General features: G+C 30.2%; 1 protein-coding gene and 1 long non-coding RNA gene across 3 annotated transcripts in view; both read right to left on the bottom strand.

The window, feature by feature from the left end:
* Positions 1-607: 607 nt before the first annotated feature.
* The window catches only part of LOC129914148 (uncharacterized), a 223,921-nt gene continuing 200,921 nt past the window's right edge, over positions 608-23,607 (bottom strand). Inside the window, exons 1-4 of one of the 2 annotated variants that reach the window (XM_055993233.1) lie at positions 4,709-5,389; positions 1,266-1,625; positions 999-1,193; positions 608-933 (exon numbers count right to left, since the gene is read on the bottom strand). In XM_055993233.1, coding sequence (XP_055849208.1) covers positions 716-933; positions 999-1,193; positions 1,266-1,625; positions 4,709-5,009 — 1,074 coding nt within the window. In that variant the 5' untranslated portion in view covers positions 5,010-5,389 and the 3' untranslated portion in view covers positions 608-715. Of the gene's footprint in view, positions 934-998; positions 1,194-1,265; positions 1,626-4,708; positions 5,390-23,607 lie in introns of those variants that run through there. The other variant, XM_055993234.1, reaches the window with a different exon arrangement.
* On the bottom strand, positions 8,900-9,982 carry LOC129914150 (uncharacterized). The gene is made up of 2 exons (XR_008772140.1): positions 9,318-9,982; positions 8,900-9,173 (listed from the first exon to the last, which is right to left on the bottom strand). It is a non-coding gene; the product is annotated as an uncharacterized LOC129914150 (long non-coding RNA).

Raw genomic sequence — 23,607 nt, 5'->3', positions numbered from 1 at the left:
ATATGCTTTTTTACGAGCTTTCGTTTAAGGTATTTCTATTCGAAAGAATAGTATTGAAAATAACAGTTTTTCAGCAGAACACAAGTTTAGAATTCGTTGCAAAAACTGAACTGAAACTGAAAAAACAATGAGAAATGATATAACGATGATGGAGGGTCCTGCAATTTTGTCTGTATGTTTTTCTCTATCTCATGCTAGAGCCCAAATCACTTAGGCGAATTGCTTAAAATTTTCTTAGTACCAAAGTAAACGATATTTGCCATATAAATAATGGAAAAAGTTGTTTTACTCTTACGGCTCTAACGAAATAAAAAAAAAATATTTTTTTAACTGCTTTATAATTTGAAATTGAGAATCGTTAAAGCAAGTTCCGGGCATTTAATTTATTATTGATCTTAATTAGGTATAAAAATTTCATCGTACCATTTTCAAAAAATGGACTTTTTAAAACAAAGTTGAAAATAAAAACTTAACCGTAAAACCATTTTTGACCTGAATACTTTCTTGATTCAAGTCACAAATTATTGCTATTAAAGCTAACAGTTTGTATATATTTTTTGTACAAGCACATCATTTAAAACATAAAAAGAGGAGGAATCTAGGAAGGTAGGTACATACTTTATTTACAAACAAGAAAAAAAGTTAAAATTTATATATAAAAACAAACATAACTTATCACATTTTGCCACCTGTTTCTTGAACATATTTTAATAACTCATTTAATAACAATATTTTTTGTTAATCTTTTAACAAGGCCAAGATTTAAAAAGTTTGCCATAAAAGTTAATACTGACTTCTTTGGCGGACGACAATGTTTTTTGCCAGCTTCTTGACAGCAAATATTAGGAAAACAATCAATTGTTGAGTTACAGGGCTTTGGATGAAGATCAAATATAGGTGGTGGTGCAGGTGTACACTCTAAATATTCTGATACTAAAAAATAAAATGAGTTAATAATATTATTTACTTTAATTTTTTTTTTAAATAAAATAATTTACGATAGTTAATAGATCTTTTCACTGGAACTGGCACAATATCCAATTCGGGTTTTGAAGATCTGCAATATCTTCTTTGGCCATCTGGACAACACACTCTTGGCCAGCAATCCATATCTGTTTCACATGTCTTAACATCCCACCAAAGTTCGGCTAATGGTCGTTGTGGGCAATGTCTTGGAATGATTCCAAATATGGCTGATAAATTAAAAAAAGAATACATCATTCAAACTAATCTTCTTTAAAGGTTATTTGTTAACAACAACTAACGACTATGTGTGGACTCTTCCAAAGGTTTTGGTATTCCACCAATACAACTCTTTGCACCGAAAATGCTGCAACATATCTCAGTCCATGAATTGCAATCTTTGTTTCGTTCACATTTTCGAGGAAATAATTCAAATTTAACTTCGTTTTCTCGTGGGCATATAAGTTGTTTCTTTGGATTTTTTGAAGAACGTTTCTCAGGTAATGCAAATGTGGGCTTTGGAAAATCAACTTTTGTCGGTCCACCAGTACTCTCTAGAAATGTGAGTTTTCCTTCTGTTGTGTATTTTTTTGGAATTGTACGAGTAGTCTTCTTTCTATCTGCGGGAATGTCTAATTGTCGGACAGCTTTTTTTCTTGATTCTGAAAAAATAAAGAATGATAAAATTGTAGATGCTACATTCTATTTGTACATTTTGTGTTAACGCCATAAAAAGCGAAGGTGTTAAATAACTGTTTTTTTTTCGTGAAGTTATTATGGATTATATTCTTTTTATATGGAAAACTAAATAACTTGTTTATTTCTTTTTAATTTAAACTACCTACTAATTTTATTTTCCCAGGTAACAGAAAATCTATGGTTTTTGATTTTAAAGTAAAACTCATCAGGTACAAGGTAGGGAACACGCAGAAAAATGATTGGTTAAAAACAACGTAAAACTCGTGTAAAATTAACAGAGGGAGTTTGCTAATAAAGCACCTGCAAACTAACCCCGGTTAAAATTACACGAGTCGACTCGGTTATTCAAAATTGTTTAATATTACCTACTTTCTCGGTTACATTGTTCTAAAATCTCGTGTTTCTTGATCAATATAAACAAGTTGATCGGTTAAAATAACCTTCTAAAATGGTATTTTAAACAATTTTATTCAACCGAGGCGACTACATAGTTTTTAACCAAGACTACGTCATTTTTAACACAATTTTTTAACCCATCGAAAAAAGTTCGCGGTAATAATAATTTTTCTGTGTGAACAGCTAGGGACTCAATGAAAAGCTCAGATACAAGCTTTTCTTATTTCTTCTTTTCTTATAAAAAATTATGGGTACCTAGTCTGTAAAAGAACTTCAAAAACAATTTTGTGTAAACTCCGTTATATTTTAATTTCGCACACTCTTCAAGTGACCCAATTTAACACTCCATATTGACTAGCGTTCCTTTTTCTCCTTTAACCTTTGTACAAACCTTTTGCTTGAAAGCGAAAGAATTTGTTACGAATTTGTCGCACACTTTCTTTTTTCTTTATTTCTTTTATAGAATCTACCACCAGTATTTGAAACTATAAAGAGTTTTCTCCACCACTCACTTTTTGAAAGTCGGTGCACTTAATAACTTCAACACTACTGGGCCGATACTTTTTCAAATTTGTTAACAATTTAGGCTGAATTCATAAACGTATTAGGTACTGCTTTTGCATCAGAACTTTTTGTATGGAAAGAAAACTTAGCCCTTAGTTTTAAAATATTATAAATAAGCCATTTTTTTTTTGCTAAAAATCGCATTTATTTTTCAAAGTGTTAAAAAAATAAGTGAAAAATTGAAATACCAAAATATCCTCCCAGCGTTACCTGGGTAAAACTATTATTTGATAAACAAATTTTAATTTTTTAATTTCACCTGCTCCAGCAACAAGTTATGAGGAGCACCGCAATTCCACTTCTTTCCGTGAAAAGCTCGAAAAATTGCTGCCGTTGCGGTATTTTCAAATATTTCTTCGTGAAAATTTTACATAGTATTTTTCGAATTCCATACTTTAATGAGTCTATAAATGTTTTAATGTTTAATTTTCTCTGTGTAATAAACAGAGGCAGTGGACGCCACACAGAGCTTTAAAACAATTTACGTTTAAATAATCACAATGCAGCGCGCTGCTCATGGCTAGAGTTATAGCTTTGTTTCACGGATTCACATCCAATCATCAGACTCCTTTATTCCATTTGTATGTGGTGCTTTTAAAATTTTCTTATGACGTTTTCACGTAAAATAGTCGTCCGTAAACTGACTTTACTGACAACCAATTTTTTTATGAGAAGGTGTATTTTAACATCCTAGCACTAAAAATCATTTTTTAAACCCCGATTTTTTGAAATTTTTTTTGGTTTTAGCAGAAACAATATATCTTTTTAAATGACAAAATAAGAAACACCATTAAATTGCATTCATCTGTGCTCTTCAATTTAAGAATTGATTAAAAAAAAAAAATTGTACACTATGGCGTATACGTACTTTTTTCCAAAAAGATTCCTTAGAAGAAAAGCTATAGAATGACACAAATTATTATGCAAGTATATTTGTATATACAACAGGTTTTTGTGCAACGAACTTACTGGTAATTAACTAAGACTAAATCATATTCAAGAAGGAAAAGTTAAACATAGATTAAGAATTGTATATTTTATTGCTTTCTATAATGGTTATTAAACTAGTAGTTTTGGAAAAATTGACTGATTTCATAGTTTAGGAATTAAATACGTAAGTTAAAAAAAATTATATATTTTATTTGTTTTTTTGTTGAACTTTTTTATAAAAGATGCGTTTTAATTAAAAAATAATCTTAAAAGACACCAAACAAATAAGGTAATAAATAAAAAGAACTAGTTAAGAATCCCAAACTAATTTAAGTTTCGATGGACACCTATTCAATATTTGATCTCATTTTATGGTTTCGCAGCATGATAAATTCACGATTTTTAAAACTCTTGAGACACATAAATCCAATCCCATTGAAACACCTAACAAAGATTAATTGATTTTAACCTCTTTGCACAGAAAATACTTTTACTAATTATTTTAAGAGCTTTAGCTAATAGCAGCAAATTCATCTTTTTCGACCTCAAATTTGGCATACTTGTCTCGTAAAAACGTAAACCATTTTAGATCAAAGTTCAAGGCATTAACTTAAGTACAACAATCATTCAAGCATCAAAAAACAACATTCACTATTTCATGTCTGTTAAAGACACTTTACGAGCATTTATTCGTATTAACTATACTCAAACCAGAGGTGATCAACAATGGTTTCAAGTTCCCATATCGCATTAAATCATATTTCTGCAACATCAGTGCAGTTGTTGTTGTTGCATTTAGTTTGTCTTAGTTTCGCGTGTTAAGTAACACAAGGTTTTATTAATAATACAAGAAAAAAAAAAAAAAGTAAAAGAACAACTCAAAAGAAGGTGGAACAAAGTTTCAATTTCATCTGTGTCTTGTCTCTTTTCTGTTAACTAGGTCATGGACGAGTCTTGAACTTACTACATCTGCTCAGAAGCTGATCCAATCCATATATTCTAAATTAGAGTTCGAACCAAAACAAGTTTTAAATTTCTTGACCAAAAGCTTCGACGACCACGAGTGGCCTTAATGTGTTTTGTTTATAACGTTTAAGATCAAATTTTAGCCATCAACTTTTGGCTTTCAGCTAATTTATTTACTGTATATACTCACCACCAGTGGCATCTAATGATGATGTTGTTGGCCTATTGACACCAGTTCTTCTTGAACTAATATTTTGTCTTACTGTGGTCTCAGTGGTATTGTTGTTGTTGTTATTGGCGCCACCACCGGTTATAATGCGGGCATTAGTCGTTTTTGGGTTTTTTCGTCTGTTTCTTGAACTGGCAGGGGTTGCTGCTGTCGATGACGTAGGTGGTCGCCCAACAGATGTCGTTGCTGAACTTCCGAATTCAAAAATACACAAAAATACTACACTCAATACATACAGCCATATCACACTGTTCACTTTCATTTTCTTTGGCAAGATCGAGATTTCATTGACCTTTCTTGGTATGCTGTTTCGAACGCGGAAAAGTTAGCGCAACAGACAGATACACACACTCTGGATTAATCTTGTTTTGGTTTATTTTTTTTTGGGAATTAAGTCAGTATTTTTGGCACAGCGAATAGGTTGGTATACTTTTTTGTTTGTTTTTTTTCTTAAACCGAGACTAACGAAGAGCTCTGCTGCACAATACAACACTCATTGAACTGTTTATGTCTATTAAAGTTGATGCCAAAGTTGCCCAACTGATCTGGCTTAAAAAACATAAGAGTGTTGCTATATTTTTTTTGCAAGTTGTGTGTTTATGATGGTGTTCGATGGTGCTTTGGAGTCATTACACCTCCAGAGACTGTGGCAAGACCTCATGAGAAACATAACTTGCCGCTAGCTGAGCCAAACTATAAGTTGGTCTAGTGCGAGATAGTGTTTTGAGCTTTTTGTTTTGGTTGCACTCTTGAAGCTTTGTGATTAACTCAATGCGGATAAAAGAAGAATGAAAGCAACATATTATCCGAGGGTGTGGATAAAAGTGGTTACAAAAATAAAACTCTTTCTTTTTTTTAATAAAAGACATGGAAGATGTATGGTGCATGGAAGATGGAGATGCAGTTACACTCTACGACTTAATCTGTTATGGGCGGAAAAGTCTGGTTTAACTCTTTGTTGCTTCTGTGGTTGACCATGCAGCCTGGTTGAAGAGTTATGTAATATTGAATCTTAAAGAGCGAGGATATAAGTTGATATCTAAAATAGGGTATTGCGGTTTATATTTTGTTTTTGAAGATGTGAGAGCAAGTAAGAGTGGAAGCCTTGCATAAGGACAAGGAAAAAAGCTTTTGGATAAATCTAATGTTAATTAAATGAGCTTTAGGAAAGATTTTATATGGGTAGGAAATATGGAAATACCAACACAGTTTTGTGAAATCGCTTACTCGAAAATCGCTTTCTTCGAAACCGTAGCTTGATTTTTCAATGAATGATATAAGCATGAAAAACAACTAGAGACAAAACAACCAAAAACCAAGGCAGGATGGAGAAAAATATTCGTTGGATTCCAGAGAACCGTTGAAAATGGATCTGAGTATTTTTGGCATAAAATCTATTATAAAGAACCGTTACACAGATTGGGCCACGATAAGAAATATTTATTGAGATTCATAAAAAATTAAATGCATGACTGCATCCTACGGACTTGCTCTTGTGGTTCAGGGTCATAATGCTTTGTTAATATAATTTATCAATTGTTAAAGTGCACTCATAAGATTTGCTCGAAAAAATCTCTAATATTACCCTATATGTATTTCCGTGTTGAATTAAAATGGTGTGTTTGCATTTTCGGTATACCTTGAGTCATATAGGTCTATAGCGGGTGCCTTTTGTTAATTTGTTTCGCCTTTTTTACTTCGATTTCTGTTATTTCGTTTTTGACACATTTTTTTTGATTAGTTCGCCATCCTTTATTTGGGTTTTCGTTTACTTCGTATTTTGATCACTTCGCCCAACTATAACTTCGCCTTGTGTCTTCTTGATTTTTATTTATTTCGCATTTTCACTACAAGTCCAATGAGTTGTTTCGACAAGGTTCATTTCGCTTTTAATTTATTTTGTCATCTGGTTTTTCCTTCTTCACTCTTCAGTTTTGTGGATTGTTTTGGGTTTTGAAGACTGTTGGATTAAAGATAAGCAAATCCTTATAGGTAATATAAGAGATCTGTTACCTTAAATTGTAACGAATTCGTTGTTTTGTTCTTTTTTGGGCATTTTTAAAAATAACAGGCACTTAAAATGTCGCGAATTATTCGCCACCATTTGTTTCGCAATTTTTTTGTGGATATTAATAGCCTAAGGGCGTTTAAATTCACGCGAATTTTAACGCCCTTAGGCTATTAACATCCACAAAAAATTAGGCGAAACAAATGGTGGCGAAATAATAAAATTCCAAGTGAACTAAAGGCGACTTAATTCCAAAACGAAATATTTAAAAAACGAAGTAATCCATAACAAAATAAACTAAAAACGAAGTCATAAGAAAACGGAGTATAAGTTTGTCGAAATAAGGAAAAACGAAATAAATAAAAAACTAAACAACAAAAATACGAAACAATAAAATAGCGAATCGACTTAGACGAAAAAACCAAAACCGAAATAAGAAAAGCGAAACAAACCTTACCCGTCTATAGCAGCTAAGTCTCCTCATAGCTCATACATCTCAGACGAAGAACAGTTTTCACACCAATCGGTTTAAAACTAATCGGTAGGGATGCAATTACAATTTTTGTTTGTGATTTTTAGATCATATTTAATCGATTCCTCATGTTCAAAGTAAACTTTGAAAGTCCAAAACTAAACTGTTATTACCCTTTTTAATTACACTTTGAAAAAGTTCACTGGTGACGTATACGTACTTTTTTTAAGTGAAAGTAAATTTTATTTTAATGGATTTTAAACATGAAAATTCGCTAGATTTGAGGTTGAATGGATTTAAGCTAAGAAGATCAAATCATGACCGAGTCATAAGTTATTCAAGGTCAAATGTCGAAAATATTGATTTTTCGCATATTATTTTCAAACGGTGAAAACTACCGGAAAGAATTGAATGCAAAACTTGTTAATCATAAAATTCTCGCTGACAGATATTTTGGTTTACAAAAAATACCAGAAGCACATGCATTGAAAAAAAAAAAAAACAAATTAAAGATGTTTGAGAAGTTCCAATTTTCCAATCTTTAATTATCTAAACACTTGGTCAAATAACTCCTCACAAAAAAAATAAATATTTCTAAAATTAGTTTATGACAAAAACTATTATTTTTGGTTCGAAATATTTTCAAAGCTTTGAATACAATTAAAATAAAGTACGTTAAAAAATGTTCACTATGGTGTATACGTACTTTTTTTTAAATTTTATATTTAAATTCTTTTTTTGGATACGGAATATGTTTAAGTTGGAATGCATTATATGAGTACTAAGATTTTGATTATACCTCAAATTCCAAAACTTGCTGTGGGCTTTTAGACTTATATTTAGGAATATAAGGACGCCTCTAATTATTCTCAAGTGTTTGTTTTCTACTTTATCTACTTTGACATTTTATACCTCTTTTTCAAGGTTGAGTCTGAATTGAATTTCTGTGATTTTTCTTTGTACTTAACCGTATAAACTGAAGACTTTTTCCAATTTGTACATATTGTCTTTAAAAATTAAATATGAAGCAACTTCGTGCGACCCAGACATGTATTTTATTTCCATTGGCTGGAGCGCAAATAAAACTACCTTCCCATTTCTATCACTTGTTCAACACTTTTTCAAGTGTTTATTTCTAACATTTTGGCTTTGAAGAAGATTCATAGACCATATCGGTTGAAATTTATGAACTATATTTAAGATAAGCATTCTCTTGTTGTGACCACACAAAAGACGAAAACATTCATTGATTTTGCAACTTTATAATCTATAGACTTGTTGTTCTGTCTGTGGAAATAATACTTTAAACAATCTTTTATTATGTATTGTTTTTTGAAAGCCTAAAGAAAAATGGGCCCACCTGTTTATCTTACTATTGAATTCTATTTTAGAAATAAAATATTTTTCTGCGACAATACGTAAAATTTGTTTTGACGCCACTTTTATTAGTCTTATGATTTATTACCGTTCGCAAGATAATGAACATATGTGATTGGAAAATTGTTTTAATGACTTCCCCAAGCTTCCTTAGTAAATAACCTAACAATCACCAATACATTCAAGTAATCCCTTTGTGTTATCATTTGACTGAAAAAAGGGTCATTACATCGTAGTTACTTCTGTATATTTCAAAACATGTATCAGAACCATATCTGTAATTAAAACCACATGATTTAAATTTAGAACTTTGTCAACAACACATTAATTAATTGTTTTTTTTTTTTATTATTAAATAATTATAAATAGACTAGTAAGTACACATTCTTATGATTAAAGACTTATCAATTATTAACATAAACTATTTAAAATATCAATCTAATGACAATTTCCTTTGCCTTTGCAACATCCTCCCTTAGTTTCCGTTTCGGTTTTTTTATTACACTTGCAATCTTGTCCCTTGCCGCAATTCTCTCCACACTTTTGACCGGCACCGGCACATTTGCAATCTAAAACCAAGCAAAACAAAACAAAAATTAAATACAAACATTCACTATTTACGCACTGAATAATCTTTCACAAAAAAGCATTTCATAAAAATTGAAACACTTGTAGCGGATACCCAAGAATATTTGTAAACATTTCAAACTTACCAGTTTTACAACCTCCACAAGGCATTTCGATTAGATTGTTATTAATTTTTTTTTTGAAATTATATTTTGAAGCTTTTTGGAGCGTTTGATCCACGATCGCACTTTATCTGAATGATGTCACAATTAAGCGGGCGTCAGGTTTTATATGAAACAATTTTTCGTGCGGTGTGCAATATTCATTTGTTTGCTTAGTAATATACTGGCGTAGCCATATAGCTTCCACCATTAACTTAACGATCGTAAAACCTAGTTTTTTTTTTGGTTTGTTTGTTAATTTGTTTTTAATGCTATGCTTTTCGTTTAAGATATGATTCATAATGACGATGACGTTGAGGCCGTGTGCAGCTGGTTTATTAAAAAAAATACAAATGTTAAAAGCTTAAATTGTTATTTTGTTGATGAGAAGTGTCACGCAACCACTCTCAACTCCACTTGACTTGGTGGTGATATGAAATATAATCTTAATCAGGTATAGTTTATCATTTTTATGATGACGAGATAAAGACTCAATAAGTAGGTAAGCCAAAGAGAAATGACCTTTGTTAAAATATAAAAAAAATCGACGAAATTATTTAAATAATTTGGGATTTCTCAAACGTACAAGTTTTTATAAAACTGAATCATAGGACACGGTCAAGTTTTATAGCAATTTTGGGTCACAAAGATCGAAGACCATCTCATATTTCTGGGAAAATAATCCAAAATATGTAAATATTTATAAATATTATGACCTTATGTACGTCATATTTATACATAAATTGGTATTCCTATTGTTAGATAGTAGTTAGTAATCCCTTGTTACACACAAACAGGGTTGCCATGTGCCTTTAAACAAAAAAATGAAAACAATGATTCAAGAAAAAACCGATCATTTACAAATCTGATAATTGATATGAAAAAAGCATTCGTAAATGTAATAGGGTTGCCAGCATTCAAAGTTGAAAAAAAAAACTAAAAAATAAAGGTTTTAAAAAAAGTTTATAAGATAGAAGGCAGAAATCGACAAAAGCATAGCTCAAACCATAGGGCTACCAGAGTCATTTAATTGGACACATTAAATTAAAGTTGAAGATGAAATCTGAAAAGCTAAAAGTTGCTATTCAGACACAAATACAAATTTTAAGAAGGTACACAAAATGGCAGAATCATAGGTGGGTACCTTAACATTGCAAACAAATTTGATGAGATAACAATTATAGGCTTTGTAATTGTAGGCTATATAAATAAATGCATTTCTATTGTTCTTCTGTAATAGTGAAATAACAAAATCGGAGGAAGCGTAACTAAAGTCATAGGGTTGCTAGAGTCATAAAACTATAATTTTGCAAATTAATTTTAAAAAGAAACCTAATTAGGTAAGGTACGAAGTTAAAAAAAACTGACACCCATTCATTGAATTAATGATAATTTGGCCAATTGAATCGGGCTTTTTTGGTCGCTTCCGTATATATGCAAATAAAAATTTTCAAACAAACAAACTTAATGAAGATTCAACATTTTACAAAAGCATAGCTGAAGCTAAGTGGTTGACAGATGTCATTAATCCCTTTTAACTCAAGACTTGTTTCACGTACAATAAAACACCTACTTTTTAAATTTTTATTATAGTAGAGTAACTAAAGCAAATTATTAGGGAACCCGGCCGAACAGCTCTGATTTTGACGATTTTTTTTTCAAACGTATGTAATTATAAATACTTTAAAGTCTATAGATTAAAAATTGCCGGTGTTGCCGTATTGTTTTTTAAAATTAAAATTAATTTTTTTTTAACAAAACCATTTTTTTTGCTTAAATTTCATAAAACAAATGATAGCAAAAGATTCTCTAGGTACACTGAAAAAAGTATTATTCTTAAAAACTATGAATCTCGTTCATAAACCAAAATTCATACATTTTTAAGAAAAATTCATTAAATTTAAGCACAAATTCTTAAAAAAAAAGTTTAGTTTTAAGAAAGATTCATAAAATTTAAGAATCAGTTTTCATAAAAATTTTCCTATGGAAAATTTTTTTATGAATTTTTTTTAAGAACAAATACGAAGGTTTATGAATAAATTCATAAACATCTAGCTCCAATTTGAAAGAATATTTTGCTGAATCTTAGAATCTGGACATACTTTTATGAATGAAATTTACTATTATTTTCCATTCAGTTGTATTTTGAGTTAAAATAATTTTTAAAATTGACTTTTTTCCCTTCTAAAATTAAAAAAAAATCTATTTTCACAATTATCTCAAGTAGCACACTGGTGTATAAATTGGTGTAAATTCATTAATTTTGGTGTAAATTGAGAAAATTGAAAAAATATGGTGTATTTTTCAAATAAAGTGGTATAAAAATTATACCACTGTGTTTTTTTGTACAAAATTTCAACATTTTTTTAATATTCCGTGCAAAAAATACACCGATACTCGGTTGTTTTTAAAATATACAATTAATGGTGCATAAAATTAATCGATTCTGAAATCAACCAAAACGGTATATTTTGTATACTCTCTTTGGTGTAGGAAGTACACCCTGTGGACATAAAATTCACCAGAATGCATAAGTGGGAGACGCCATATTTTTCAATGGCCGCCATTTAAAAAATGAAGACAGCAATTAATTATTTTACTATAATAGTATATAATATCGACCTAATAACCCAGCATTCTTAGTTTTTTCGATTCGTTTATATTATATTATTAAAGAACTCTTCAAAAAAATGTAAAGACGACAAAAAAAATTATAATTTTTGAAAAACTGATTTTTAAAATCGAAAAAAAAAATCATTAATTCATTGAAATTTTTGAGGCGCTCGATTTTTAGACGGGGTAGTATCTAAAATCCGTAGACAAAATGTGTTTCGTTCTTAAATTAGGCACTCAAATTCATATTTAATCATTAGTTTCTTATTATTGTGATGGTGAATAAAAATTCAATTTCATTTCAAACTGTTTGAGGTAAAAAAATAAACTTTGGTTCAAATTATAAATCAGAATAATTTAAATGGTGTATTTTTTCCATAGATTTATTGTGTATTTTTTCAATTTCAAAGGAAAATTTTAATTATAATTATCACCAAAAACCAGATCATTTTTTATACCACTAGCGCTATTTACATACCAAAATTGGTGTAATTTTTTAACCAGTGGTGTTTTTTATATACGAGAAAATGGTATATTTTTTATATTCAAAATGTATATCACGAAAGTGCAAAAAATACTCCAAATATTTTGGTGTATTTTAGACTTTTGTGCTACTTAAGTACATTTATAAGAAGTTCATAAATTTTGTGTTTTTAAGTATTTTTTCTTAGAATTAATTCATTTTTTCTTAAAATTAATGTATTTTTTCATTAATCAAAAAACAAGGAATATTTTACCGTTATCCTGTATTCGGTATTAAGAACTTATTCTTAAAATTTAAGAATTTGTTCATACTTTTTATGTTCGAAATTCATATTTTTCCAAAATTTAAGAATTAATTCATTAAATATTATGAAAGTATACATATAATTAATGAAAAAATTCTTACGTTTTGAGTGTTTAAGTATATTTTCTTAAAGTCTATGTACTTTTTCATCAATCTAGAAAATAATAACTGTTGTTCTGAATCTATGCCTTAGAAAGATTTCTTTGAGGATTAAATTTAAAATCTGTGGACGGTCGTTGCCGAAACAAGTTATAAAAGTTTGTGAATAAAAGACGATATTGTTTATAGTGTTAAGCATTTTAACCACGTAGACAATTTTGAAGAGTATAAGTACATTGCAAAAGTGTAAAATATTGTTGGTTCCTGTTGCCTCTTTCCCATATACTCAGATAAGTATAAAAACATATAATGTTAAAAATTGCTTTCTTTTATTTATTAAATATGTTTTCTTTTTTTTTGTTATAGGTGCATATTTTAAAATTGAAAATCGTAATTTGATATTTTTGTGAAATGTGGAGGCACTTGAGTAATCTTCAACTTTGGACCGGCAAAGGGGGAAAAATCAACACAAAATAAAAACCATATTAAAGGCGATTCTCAACAAATCCTGTACAATTGAAATTGTCATTGCAAACTAAAGCAAAGCATGGAATTTAGTAAGTGTTGCATTTTATTTTATTTCTCTAAATGTTTAAATTTTGTTTTAACTTAATATTATCAACATTTCTCATAGGTACCTAAATTCTTTATATTGTTATCTTTCCCCAACTTATTCAATTTTTTATTTTTTTTTTTTCATACCCAGAGTCTAATGGTGCCGATTACAATAAGGTAAGAATTAAATAATTTAACCTTCTAGCTATTTCGATTTTTTAAACCAAATACTACATATTACTTTTACTAATACAAACTTTTTTCTATCTTTCCAGATTATGCATCCATTAAAGAAGTAAAATTAAATTAATTTATAGTGAAATTTATAGTGATAGTGATCAATAAAACATTTTTATAACGTTTAAACTTAATAATTTCTTTTATTTTTAAAAACAATTTTCATTTTTTTGTTTTAGATTTTGGGTTGTTTTCTTTTGCAGTTTGTTTGTTTGGAATACAATTTTTTAGGAACAAATTAAAGGCTTGGAATGGTAATGTATTATATGCATTTATATAAATAACTGCATAAATTTTAATGAAAAGTGTATTATATTTTATGAAAACAATCATAAAACTTTAAGAAAAATTCATAGTTTTTATGATTTTTTTCATAAAATTTAAGCAAAATTTCATGTGAATTTGTACGAAATTTATGAAAAAAATCATAAAATATAAGAAATAATCATAAAATGTAAGAAACTTTTCTTAAACATGTTCAAAACTTTTCAAATTTGTTTATGAACAGAATTCTTAAAATTTAAGAACTTATTCTTAATTTTTAAGAAAGATTCATTCCCTTATGAATTTGTTCTTAAAAAGATTCTTAAATTTAATGAATTTTTACATTGGCTCATTTGCCATGAATTTTTACATTAATTTAATGTATAAATTCATTAATTTTATGTACCTTTTTGGTTCAGTGTAATTTAAAGAAAATATATAAAAGGCAGTAAGGGACAATCTTCCATCGTTTAAGCGATAAATGCAATTTTCTAACATTCTGACCTCAAACACAAAAAAAATATTTTGAAAACAACGGCAAATGTGTTCAAATATTTTTTTTTGTGTTTGAAGTCAATTAATAAGAAAATTGCATCTATCGCTTGAACTATGGAAGATTGTCCCTCACTCCCATATATTTTTTTTCCTTGAATTTCCTAGACAATCTTTTGGCATCAATTAATTTATGAAATTTAAGAAAAATTTTTGAAAAAAATTTGTTTTTGTTCACAAAAATCTTCATATAATTTTAAAAATTAAAACGGCAACACCGGCAATTTTTAATCTATAGACTTTCAAGTATTTTTAATTACCGACGTTTGAAAAAAAAGATCATCAAAATCTAAGCTGTTCGGCCGGGTTCCCTAATATTGCCAATTTTTGAGCTTTAGTTACTCCACTATTACTTACTTACGCATTTGTTTTAAAATTAAGAAAGTACCATTCAATCAAATATTTACTTTTAACCACTTCAGAAAACCTGAAAAGAAAACCCTGTAAATTAAGGGAGAAAAAACTCATTCTTCTGAATTTCTTACTTTTTACACACGGTTACTTTTTTTTAAAGAAAGCCAAACTTTCAAGATATACAGTTAATAATATATGTATTTATGGCGCCATCTATGTGTAATATGTTGAAAAAATTTCAATAAAACTGTATTTAAAAGATTAATAATGATATAAGAGTCAAAAAGAACATTAATTTAGTTCGTACAGATTTTGTGCGGTGTATGTTTGGGTTCTTTACAGAAATGTCACAAGGGGCTTTTATATACAAAGCTAATAAATAATTAGTATCGACTTAGTTCTTTCATTATTATGAAGAAATTGGAGCGTATAATTCGAAACAGGGTTGCCATTAAACTTTAAAATTTTAAAATATTAAAAAAAAAATAAATCAACCAATAAGAGCACAGCTATTCACAGGAGTTATTCGAATAAATCAGACATCGCAGACTCCCGATGGAGTATTGTGATCTTTAAAAGAAAGGAATACGTTCTTTTTATATTGTTGAAAAAAAAAAAAAAAAACACCAAACAAAAAATACTTTGATTTAACTATTTTTGGGAATGATTTTGCACTGAAGATGATTATTTTATAATCAAAGTAGAACGAAGTTAGTTTAAAGTGGTTTTTATTCATTAAACATATTTCAGTCAAAGTTGTTTCAACTTTGGCAAAAAAGAATTCCGGAATTGTGTGTGATGTGGTTTTCCTTCGGGCATAAATTCCATAGAAAATGTCATATGGAGCTTCTCAAGAGAATAGTTGCAGAAAACAGTCCAAAAATGACTTGCTTTAAAAACATTGGGCCATATTCATAGACACTGTCTAAGCCGCTTCTAAAAAGGACTGGAGTATATCCTATTCAAATAACATTGGATAAACCCCAGTCTAAGATAAACTGAGGTCAAAAAATGACTATGAATTTGCCCCATTATCCGTATGTAAATAATAAGTTTTAAGGAAAGAAGAGTGTCTTCGACTGTCTTGGGACTCGAACCCTAGACTAATGTTGCAAAAGACAATCCCTTCAACGCTTTAAAAACCTGCACTGCGATGATCATTCTACCTTGCATTAAAAAAAAAAAAATACTCCAGAATAATGTGTCATAATGGCTAGATTTAAACTTGCAAACAAACATTTTTTCACATACCCCTTTTATTTGTTTAAAAAAATATCAGTAGGTATATTTTTAAGAGGCCTTATAACAATCGCTTTTAACAATCATAAAAATTAGTAAACTAACTAATTTATCGAACTGCCTAATAACTACTTCAACAAAAAGAAAACAAATTACAAATTGATTGAATTATACTCGAAAATATTTGATTCCAAACCAAACAATTTTACTTTACCCTAAAACTAGAAGTACAACTAAATATCTTAATTCCTAAAAGTATGACATTTAAAACAAAATTGAAACAAGAAACATTTATTCAGATTTTTTCGTTGCATAGTTTTTATTGTTTAACAATGATCCAGACATTTTTTCTTGAATACCTTAATCAGATTCAAATATTTTGTATGATCTTTGTAAAGCAACTGAAACAACCCATTTAAAAAAAATTCAAGTACCTATCAATAGTTTTAAATTCTTGTCATGAAATTTCGTGTTGAGGGGAGAAAAAAAATAAGAAAATAATAGTACCTACATAGATTGATAAAGAAAAAGTTTTCTCATGTAATTTTTGGTTTAAGTAAAATCATTCCATCAGGAATTCATTGAACTGAATTTTTCCTTAGCTGTTTTTCAACTTTGGCTCGAGAATGTTGTTGGCTCTTTGGCTCTCTTGACCCAGAGTTAAAGCTCAGCTATGCCACTGATTTCGGAAAATTTCTGTCTTCTGAAATCTGAATTCTGATTTAAATATTTGTACAACAATAGTTGATGAAAAATTGTTTTTTTTTTTTCTTTTTGGTAAAAGAACAGCAAAGATCAATTTCAATAAATCATAGAAATCTTCCTGAACAATTACCCATTTTATTTGTACATTAGCCAACGAGCAACATTATGCATCAAAACCGTTATGTGCTCAAAGCTACTAAATTAAATCCATATAAATTGAATGTACAGTATTTTAACTTTTAAGAAGATGGAAGACGCGATGACATGCAAAAATAAAGAAATATCGTTATTATAAAAATCGGTGACTCTTAACCTATAGTCCAGTGCATTTATGATGTTCATATATGGGCGACCCAGCAGTTTGTACCACCCCCAAATTTTTTTTGCTCATTCGAGCCAATGCTCTAGGCTGAATATCATTACCCTGATTTTTCGCACTCGCGAAATTCACCTTTCGGCCGCTATCTTGGATTTTAGTTTTTGTTGAATATCTCGATTTCTATTTATTCTACATAAAAGTTGTGTATTCAAGAAACGTAGGCAATTAAATTTCGCGTCTTTTATGTTAAGAACACTTTTTCGATATTCTGAATATTAAAAAAGTTACAAGCCAAAAAAGTAAAAAAAAAACCGAAAAAAATGACAATTATAAAGATTTGAGCACTTTTTATCAAAATTATGAAAAAACGTTTCGAGAAAAGATTATTCGCCTTAAAACTCTCTACAACTCTGCCATACAACTTTTTTTGTATCGCTATAATTAATAAAGTTATTAATACTTTTTTGTTATAAAATACCCCTTTTTTACGAAAGGAAGAGACTTTTAAAAAAATTGAAGGTCCTGAATTTTCTCTTGTAACATAAACCTATAAAATACTCACTATTCATTTAAAATTCAAGATTTGGTAAAAAAAAAAAATTAGAAAAAAGTAAAGATAAAAAGCACAAACAAAAAAGAGCATTTTAAAAAAAAAAAGTATTAATAACTTTTGTATTTATAGCGATAGAAAAAAAAGTTGCATAGCAGAGTTGTAGAGAATTTTAAGGTGAATAATCTTATCTCGGAAGGTTTTTTTCATAATTTTGATAAAAAGTGCTCAAAACTTCAAAATTGTCAGTTTTTTCTGTTTTTTTTACTTTGTTGGCTTGTAACTTTTTTAATATTTAGAATATTGAAAAAGTGTTCTTAACATAAGAGACGCGAAATTTAATTGCCTACGTTTCTTGTATACACAACTTTTATGTAGGATTAATAGAAATCGAGATATTAACCAAAAAATAAAATCCAAGATGGCGGCCGAAAGGTGAATTTCGCGAGTGCGAAAAATCAGGGTAATGATATTCAGCCAATGTTCTATCGAATGAGCAAAAAAAATTTGGGGGTGTTACAAACTGCTGGGTCAAATTATAAATGCACTGGACTACTACAAATTTGCTAATAAGGTTATATGAGTTCATACAAAAATATTTGACATTAAATTGCCAATTTTTTTTTTTAAACCATCGAAAACCTTAACAAGCTTCTGCTTTGATGATTTAAAAGTTCCTAACATTCTAAAGTAAGAGTAAGCATGTATATAAATCTAACACCGATCACTTCATGGTTTTAATTCTCATTGTCTTTTCTTTGCATTCCTTCAATTCACATTCTAACTCGATGATACTCTTTGGCAAGAAGTCTCAAAAGGGTCATCTAATAAATTCTCTGTCCAAGCTTCGTGAGAATTGATTCTTCCAGTTTGTTTTAATTTAACATCCAAGAGCCTATTTTGTAGTCAATTCAAAACATTTTGCGTGGCAGGATGATGGATAACGTGTATTCTAGGACACATTCGATTCCACCACGCGATCATCAAAAGGATCAGTGAACAATATACAAGACGAGGGTCATTTTATATGTGTCATTGTCTAGAAGGCTATGTAGGTTGTTTTAAGGCAGGTGAATTGTGTTATCTTCTGCAACACCTGATGATGTCTCTGCTGCGATGAAAATAAAAACACTAAAATAATAATAAAAAGGAGTTCGCCCAATGCATAGCACATGCTCAAAACGCATGTTGCCAATGCACATTTGTTTCGATTACGATAAAGGATCATCAGGATTCAGGATATGTTTGTTCGGTTGTGTTTGCTGGTTGTTGTTGGTTTTAGATTGGAATAATAGCGAAGAATAATTGTGTCAACAGAAGACATATTGCGATGCGAAAGTATTTTGGCGTGGAATGCTTTAAAAGTAAAATATTTTATTGAAGACGAGGAATGGAAAAAATAAAACAGAATGATGGTGATTCGTCATGCTGTGCTGAGAAGAAGATAAGCATATGCTTTGCGATCGAAAAGAAAATGTTCGTTGTTTTGAAATGGATGAGAAATTGAAGCAAGTGGAAACCTATTCCTAACTGACCTATGCGAAAAAATACATGAATTTTAAAATACCATTTAGGTAAGAGGAACCTACCTGGAAAAGGGCAAAATAAATTGTTTATAATTACCTATACTAAACTATAAGGCTATTGATTATGTCATTTAGAAAGGAACTAAGACGTTCACGGGTTTTTATTGCAGGAATCGTTCAATGGGTTATTAGTACGCTGACCATATTTCTAGATGCGAAACACGGGACAGATAAAAAATTCGTTGGATCGTTTTGAAAATATTGATTTTTTTAAAATGAATTATTTTTTTAAAATTAATTTTCATAATTTCCTTATTTTGATACGATGATTTCTTAGACGATTTGATGGGAGCCTTTTTAATTGAAATCATTTAAGCCGTTTCCGAAATCAAGAAAGCGGATTTATAATAGGTACCTACTGTTAATAACTTCTAAAAAATATTTTTTCAATAAAAAAAAAACTTTTCCTGCTATAGCTTTTCAACTCGACAAATACAAGCTGGAACTAAACAAAATGACAAAAAATTTTTAAAACTAAAGCCTAGTCTTGAAGTGAAACGAAAATTTTCATATAAACCAGCACGACGAAATACGAAAATTTAGTTTTTCGATGCACATTTACGCAGCTTAACCACCGAAATTCTTTACTGTGCTAGAATATTTGGAGAGTTTTCAATCGTTGTTCACTGACATTTAACTGTCCAAGTAATTTTTCTCACTCTAAAAGAGTTTTTTGACTTTGGAGACTTATTAGAAAAGCTTTTAATTTAAATCAACCAAAGACTGTTTTTTCTTGTTTTCCGTAAAATTTTTTTAAAATTTTGAATAAATAATCATTTTTATAAAAAAAAAAAAAACAAAACCGACTTCTAGGGATCGAAACTAGGTTTTATGGTTTTCTCATAGATTCTATAGCTAGAACTGGACCACACTGCAAGCACCAGCTTTCCAATACAAAAAGAATTATCAAAATTGGTTCACTCCGTCCAAAGTTATGAGTTAACAAACATACAAAAATAAATACAATAAAATTCAGAAGAATTGAATACCTCCTCCTTTTTGGAAGTCGGTAAAAAAATCAGAAAATGTGCAAATACGGGACAATCACGGGACAAATTCCAAAATACGGGACACTTATACGTCCCGGGTTTCTTAAATAAAAACCCGGGACAAGCTGTTGAAATAGGGGACAGTCCCGGGTAAACCGGGACGGATGGTCACCGTAGTTATTAGAGAAAATAAAACCGCTGAGTGCTATTAAATGTAAGGGTGGAAATTGAAGATAGGGGTGCAAAAGCCCCCTTTTTGGTTTTTTCAATATATCTCGTAAGCCGAGCAAAATTTTCATATATTGCACTGAAAACTTTTTTTAGAGAATTGAATTTCCTATTAGAATAATGTTTTTTAAAAATTGAAAACAAAAGTTTCCATACCAAAACAGTCGAAACAATCATAAAAAATCAATATCAAAAAATTCGATTTTTTGAGTTTTTTTGCTTTTTTAGTGGTACATTTTTTTTGGGTTGAGATAGAAATGAACATTACTTTAAAGAAAAAAAGAAGAATACATTTCCTTCAAAATGCTGTGCGAAGTATGGCCATTTGAATCTATCTTTTTTTCGCATTTTTAGTTTTACTCAAGTAAAACAGAAACATTTTGAGGGGAAAGTACGATAACTTAAGAGCCGAGAATTGATAATGAGATTTTGTAGAGGGGTTAAATACAATCATTGTTGACTATGGGAGGGGGGTCTATCTCCCCGTTTTAGCGGGAGGGGAAATTTTCTAAAAAAATACCTAAAATAAAAAAAAATTATTAAAAAACAACGGCAACACTTACAGTTATGATTGATACTTTTTTCAAAAGCTAAGATTATACACTTAATAATAATTTTAAAATGAAGTTTTTTTAATTTATTAAAATAAATCAGGTAATTCGAATATTTTATGACGGTTGGCAAGTCAATTATGAATAAAATAAAAAGTATAGGAACCAAATGGCTGCCTTGTGGTATTTCAGAGTTTAAACAGAAGTAGTTTTATGAACAACCTTTAAAAAAGTACATTATTAAATAAAGTATTAAATAAATACGATAAAACAAAACAAAGCTTTCATTATATCTAAGAAAATTCGATGCAAGAGTTTGTCGAATGCTGTAAAGAAGTTTGTAAAGAGGCATTCCAAATCAAAGTTAAAAGCGCTTTATTAAAAAAATTCTGAAAAGAGTTGTGTCATAACACGAGTGTCATGAGTTATGACTAACTGTTTAACTCTTGAAACCGTAATTGTTTGTGAAATGGTTAAAAATTAGGTACTATCTACATAACAAGCGTGCAAAAAATTGGAACAACCATTCGAACCAGATTTCACGCAAGGTCTGGGATATAAAGTGAAAAGTGATTTCAAAAAATATTTAAACAAAATATGGAGACCCGAAAAAAAATGTACGCTTCACTTAACAATAGAATTTAATCATATATCAAAATTTTTAGAATTTTTTTTTTCATTTTTTGAAAATAAAATGAAAAAAACAAACAAAATAATGTTTTTTAAAAACGAAACATCCTGTAAAAATCCTGTTTTGCGAAAAAAAACTTATCCTTAAAAATGGTATTTTTTTCATTTTATCCTGTATTTTTAACAAGGTAAGATGGGACCCTTATTCTTTAAAGATAAGTCCACTTATTTTAAGACGGCCAGTCTTCTTAACAAAAACGCGTGCATAAATCCACTTGCACTTAACAAACACAACTGGTACAGTTAATATTTTTAATTAATTTAATTTAATATACTACCCAAGCCCTCCGAATGCTTAAAAGGACTTTTTCACCTTTAAATTAATAATGATATCTTATTCAAAAGCATTGACTCGTGTGAAAATCCTCCAAATATCAAATGATCTCAATCTCAGTCGACATTTTTATTATTTCCCTGATCAGTATCCAATTACTCCAAGCTGACAGCTTTCGCCTGTCCACCTTAACTAAGGTGTCTTAATGACGATCACTATAGAATTCAACAGAAAAATCCCACATCGATAAGGCAGCAAACCTAATGACACCTTACACCGCATCAAGTCTGCCATACAGGACACATTCGAAAAAAGACACTTTGACTAATTAATAAAAATTTTATCCTTCCGAAAACATCTTGGTTCATTTTTCAAACAAATTATTATCTGAATTTGAAGAGATCTTACCACAAGATAAAACGGATACATGATGCATGATCCATTGCCAAAATATAAAAATAAAATACTTAAAAAAAAAACCGAAAATATCATCTTATCGCGAAGGAAGGATTGAAAACATAAAAACAGAAGAAAAAAACACCTGGAAAAGCATTTCAAAAAACAGATCCGTAAGAGAATCTCAGTTTACACCATCGTCTTGTTATTTTCGACAGTAAACATGTTCAGTTTGTTCTTCTTCCTTTGTTGATTCCCCATCAGGGTCATTGCCGCTGATATGCCTTGGCCACTACTTTTTCCGCCGCCGCTATATCGCCAACTATAATACAAGGTGCCAACCTTGTACCTCGATGATGGTCCAGTCAGCCTGCTGATGAGCATAGAGTATGGACGATCAAAATATACCTAAATCCATGCTGTGCGTTACTCCAAGAGTCCGATCAAGACTTGCATACTCTGGGCCATATGTAAAGGGCAACATATTAAGAAACACACAATCCCAACAGTTGAAATTTGCCTCCATGTTTACATATTGTGAGGCCAAGAGGACAAGATACCTAACACGAATGTGGAAAATCTCTGCCGCGGAGCTGAAATTCCAAGCCCGCAATGACTGGCAGTGGCAGCTACTGCGACATATAGTGCCCACAAACCCAGGACAATTGCAACTTTACAACCCAACACACAAAAAAAAAACTCCAACAACCAAATTGGATGAACAACAAATTAGGAGGCGAAGACCTCCTGATTAAATCCTTCTTCTTAGCTCGGAGTCATCATTAACAAAAAAAAAGAAGAGACAAAACACCAATACTGATTTCTCCTGATTTTCCCCACTGTCCTTTGGGGACAAATCCTTTTCGGCAGAGCAGAGTCCATATAATTGTATAGATCTCTGTGGCAACTGGTAACAAATAAAAAATGGCGATGCGGCGCAAACGGCAATCAAACTGCACGGATCCCTATTGCGCGACTGTGAAGCCAGCAACCGTGTATATTCCAACAAGCCTATTGGATTGAAAGACAGACCTGGCCTGCCACCACAACCAGAGCTATCCAGCACAGCCCAGTGGGATGCACTCTTGGGATAGCGGCGGGATGGTGTGGTGCATGGATCAGCGCAATAACAACCTTCACAATGGAAGAAGCACCAGAGTGCATCATCAATGGCATCGATATGTTTTCAAAAGAGGGACAATGGTATAGCGATTTCCATGGTCGGCCTGGGTCTCTGTGTGTATGGAAGGAAGAATGGTGAAGGTGAATCCTATAGCAAAACAGTAA

The sequence above is a fragment of the Episyrphus balteatus genome, chromosome 3, assembly GCF_945859705.1.
Source record: "Episyrphus balteatus chromosome 3, idEpiBalt1.1, whole genome shotgun sequence".
Classification (NCBI taxonomy): domain Eukaryota; kingdom Metazoa; phylum Arthropoda; class Insecta; order Diptera; family Syrphidae; genus Episyrphus; species Episyrphus balteatus.
This window is presented reverse-complemented; position numbering and strand designations above follow the sequence as displayed.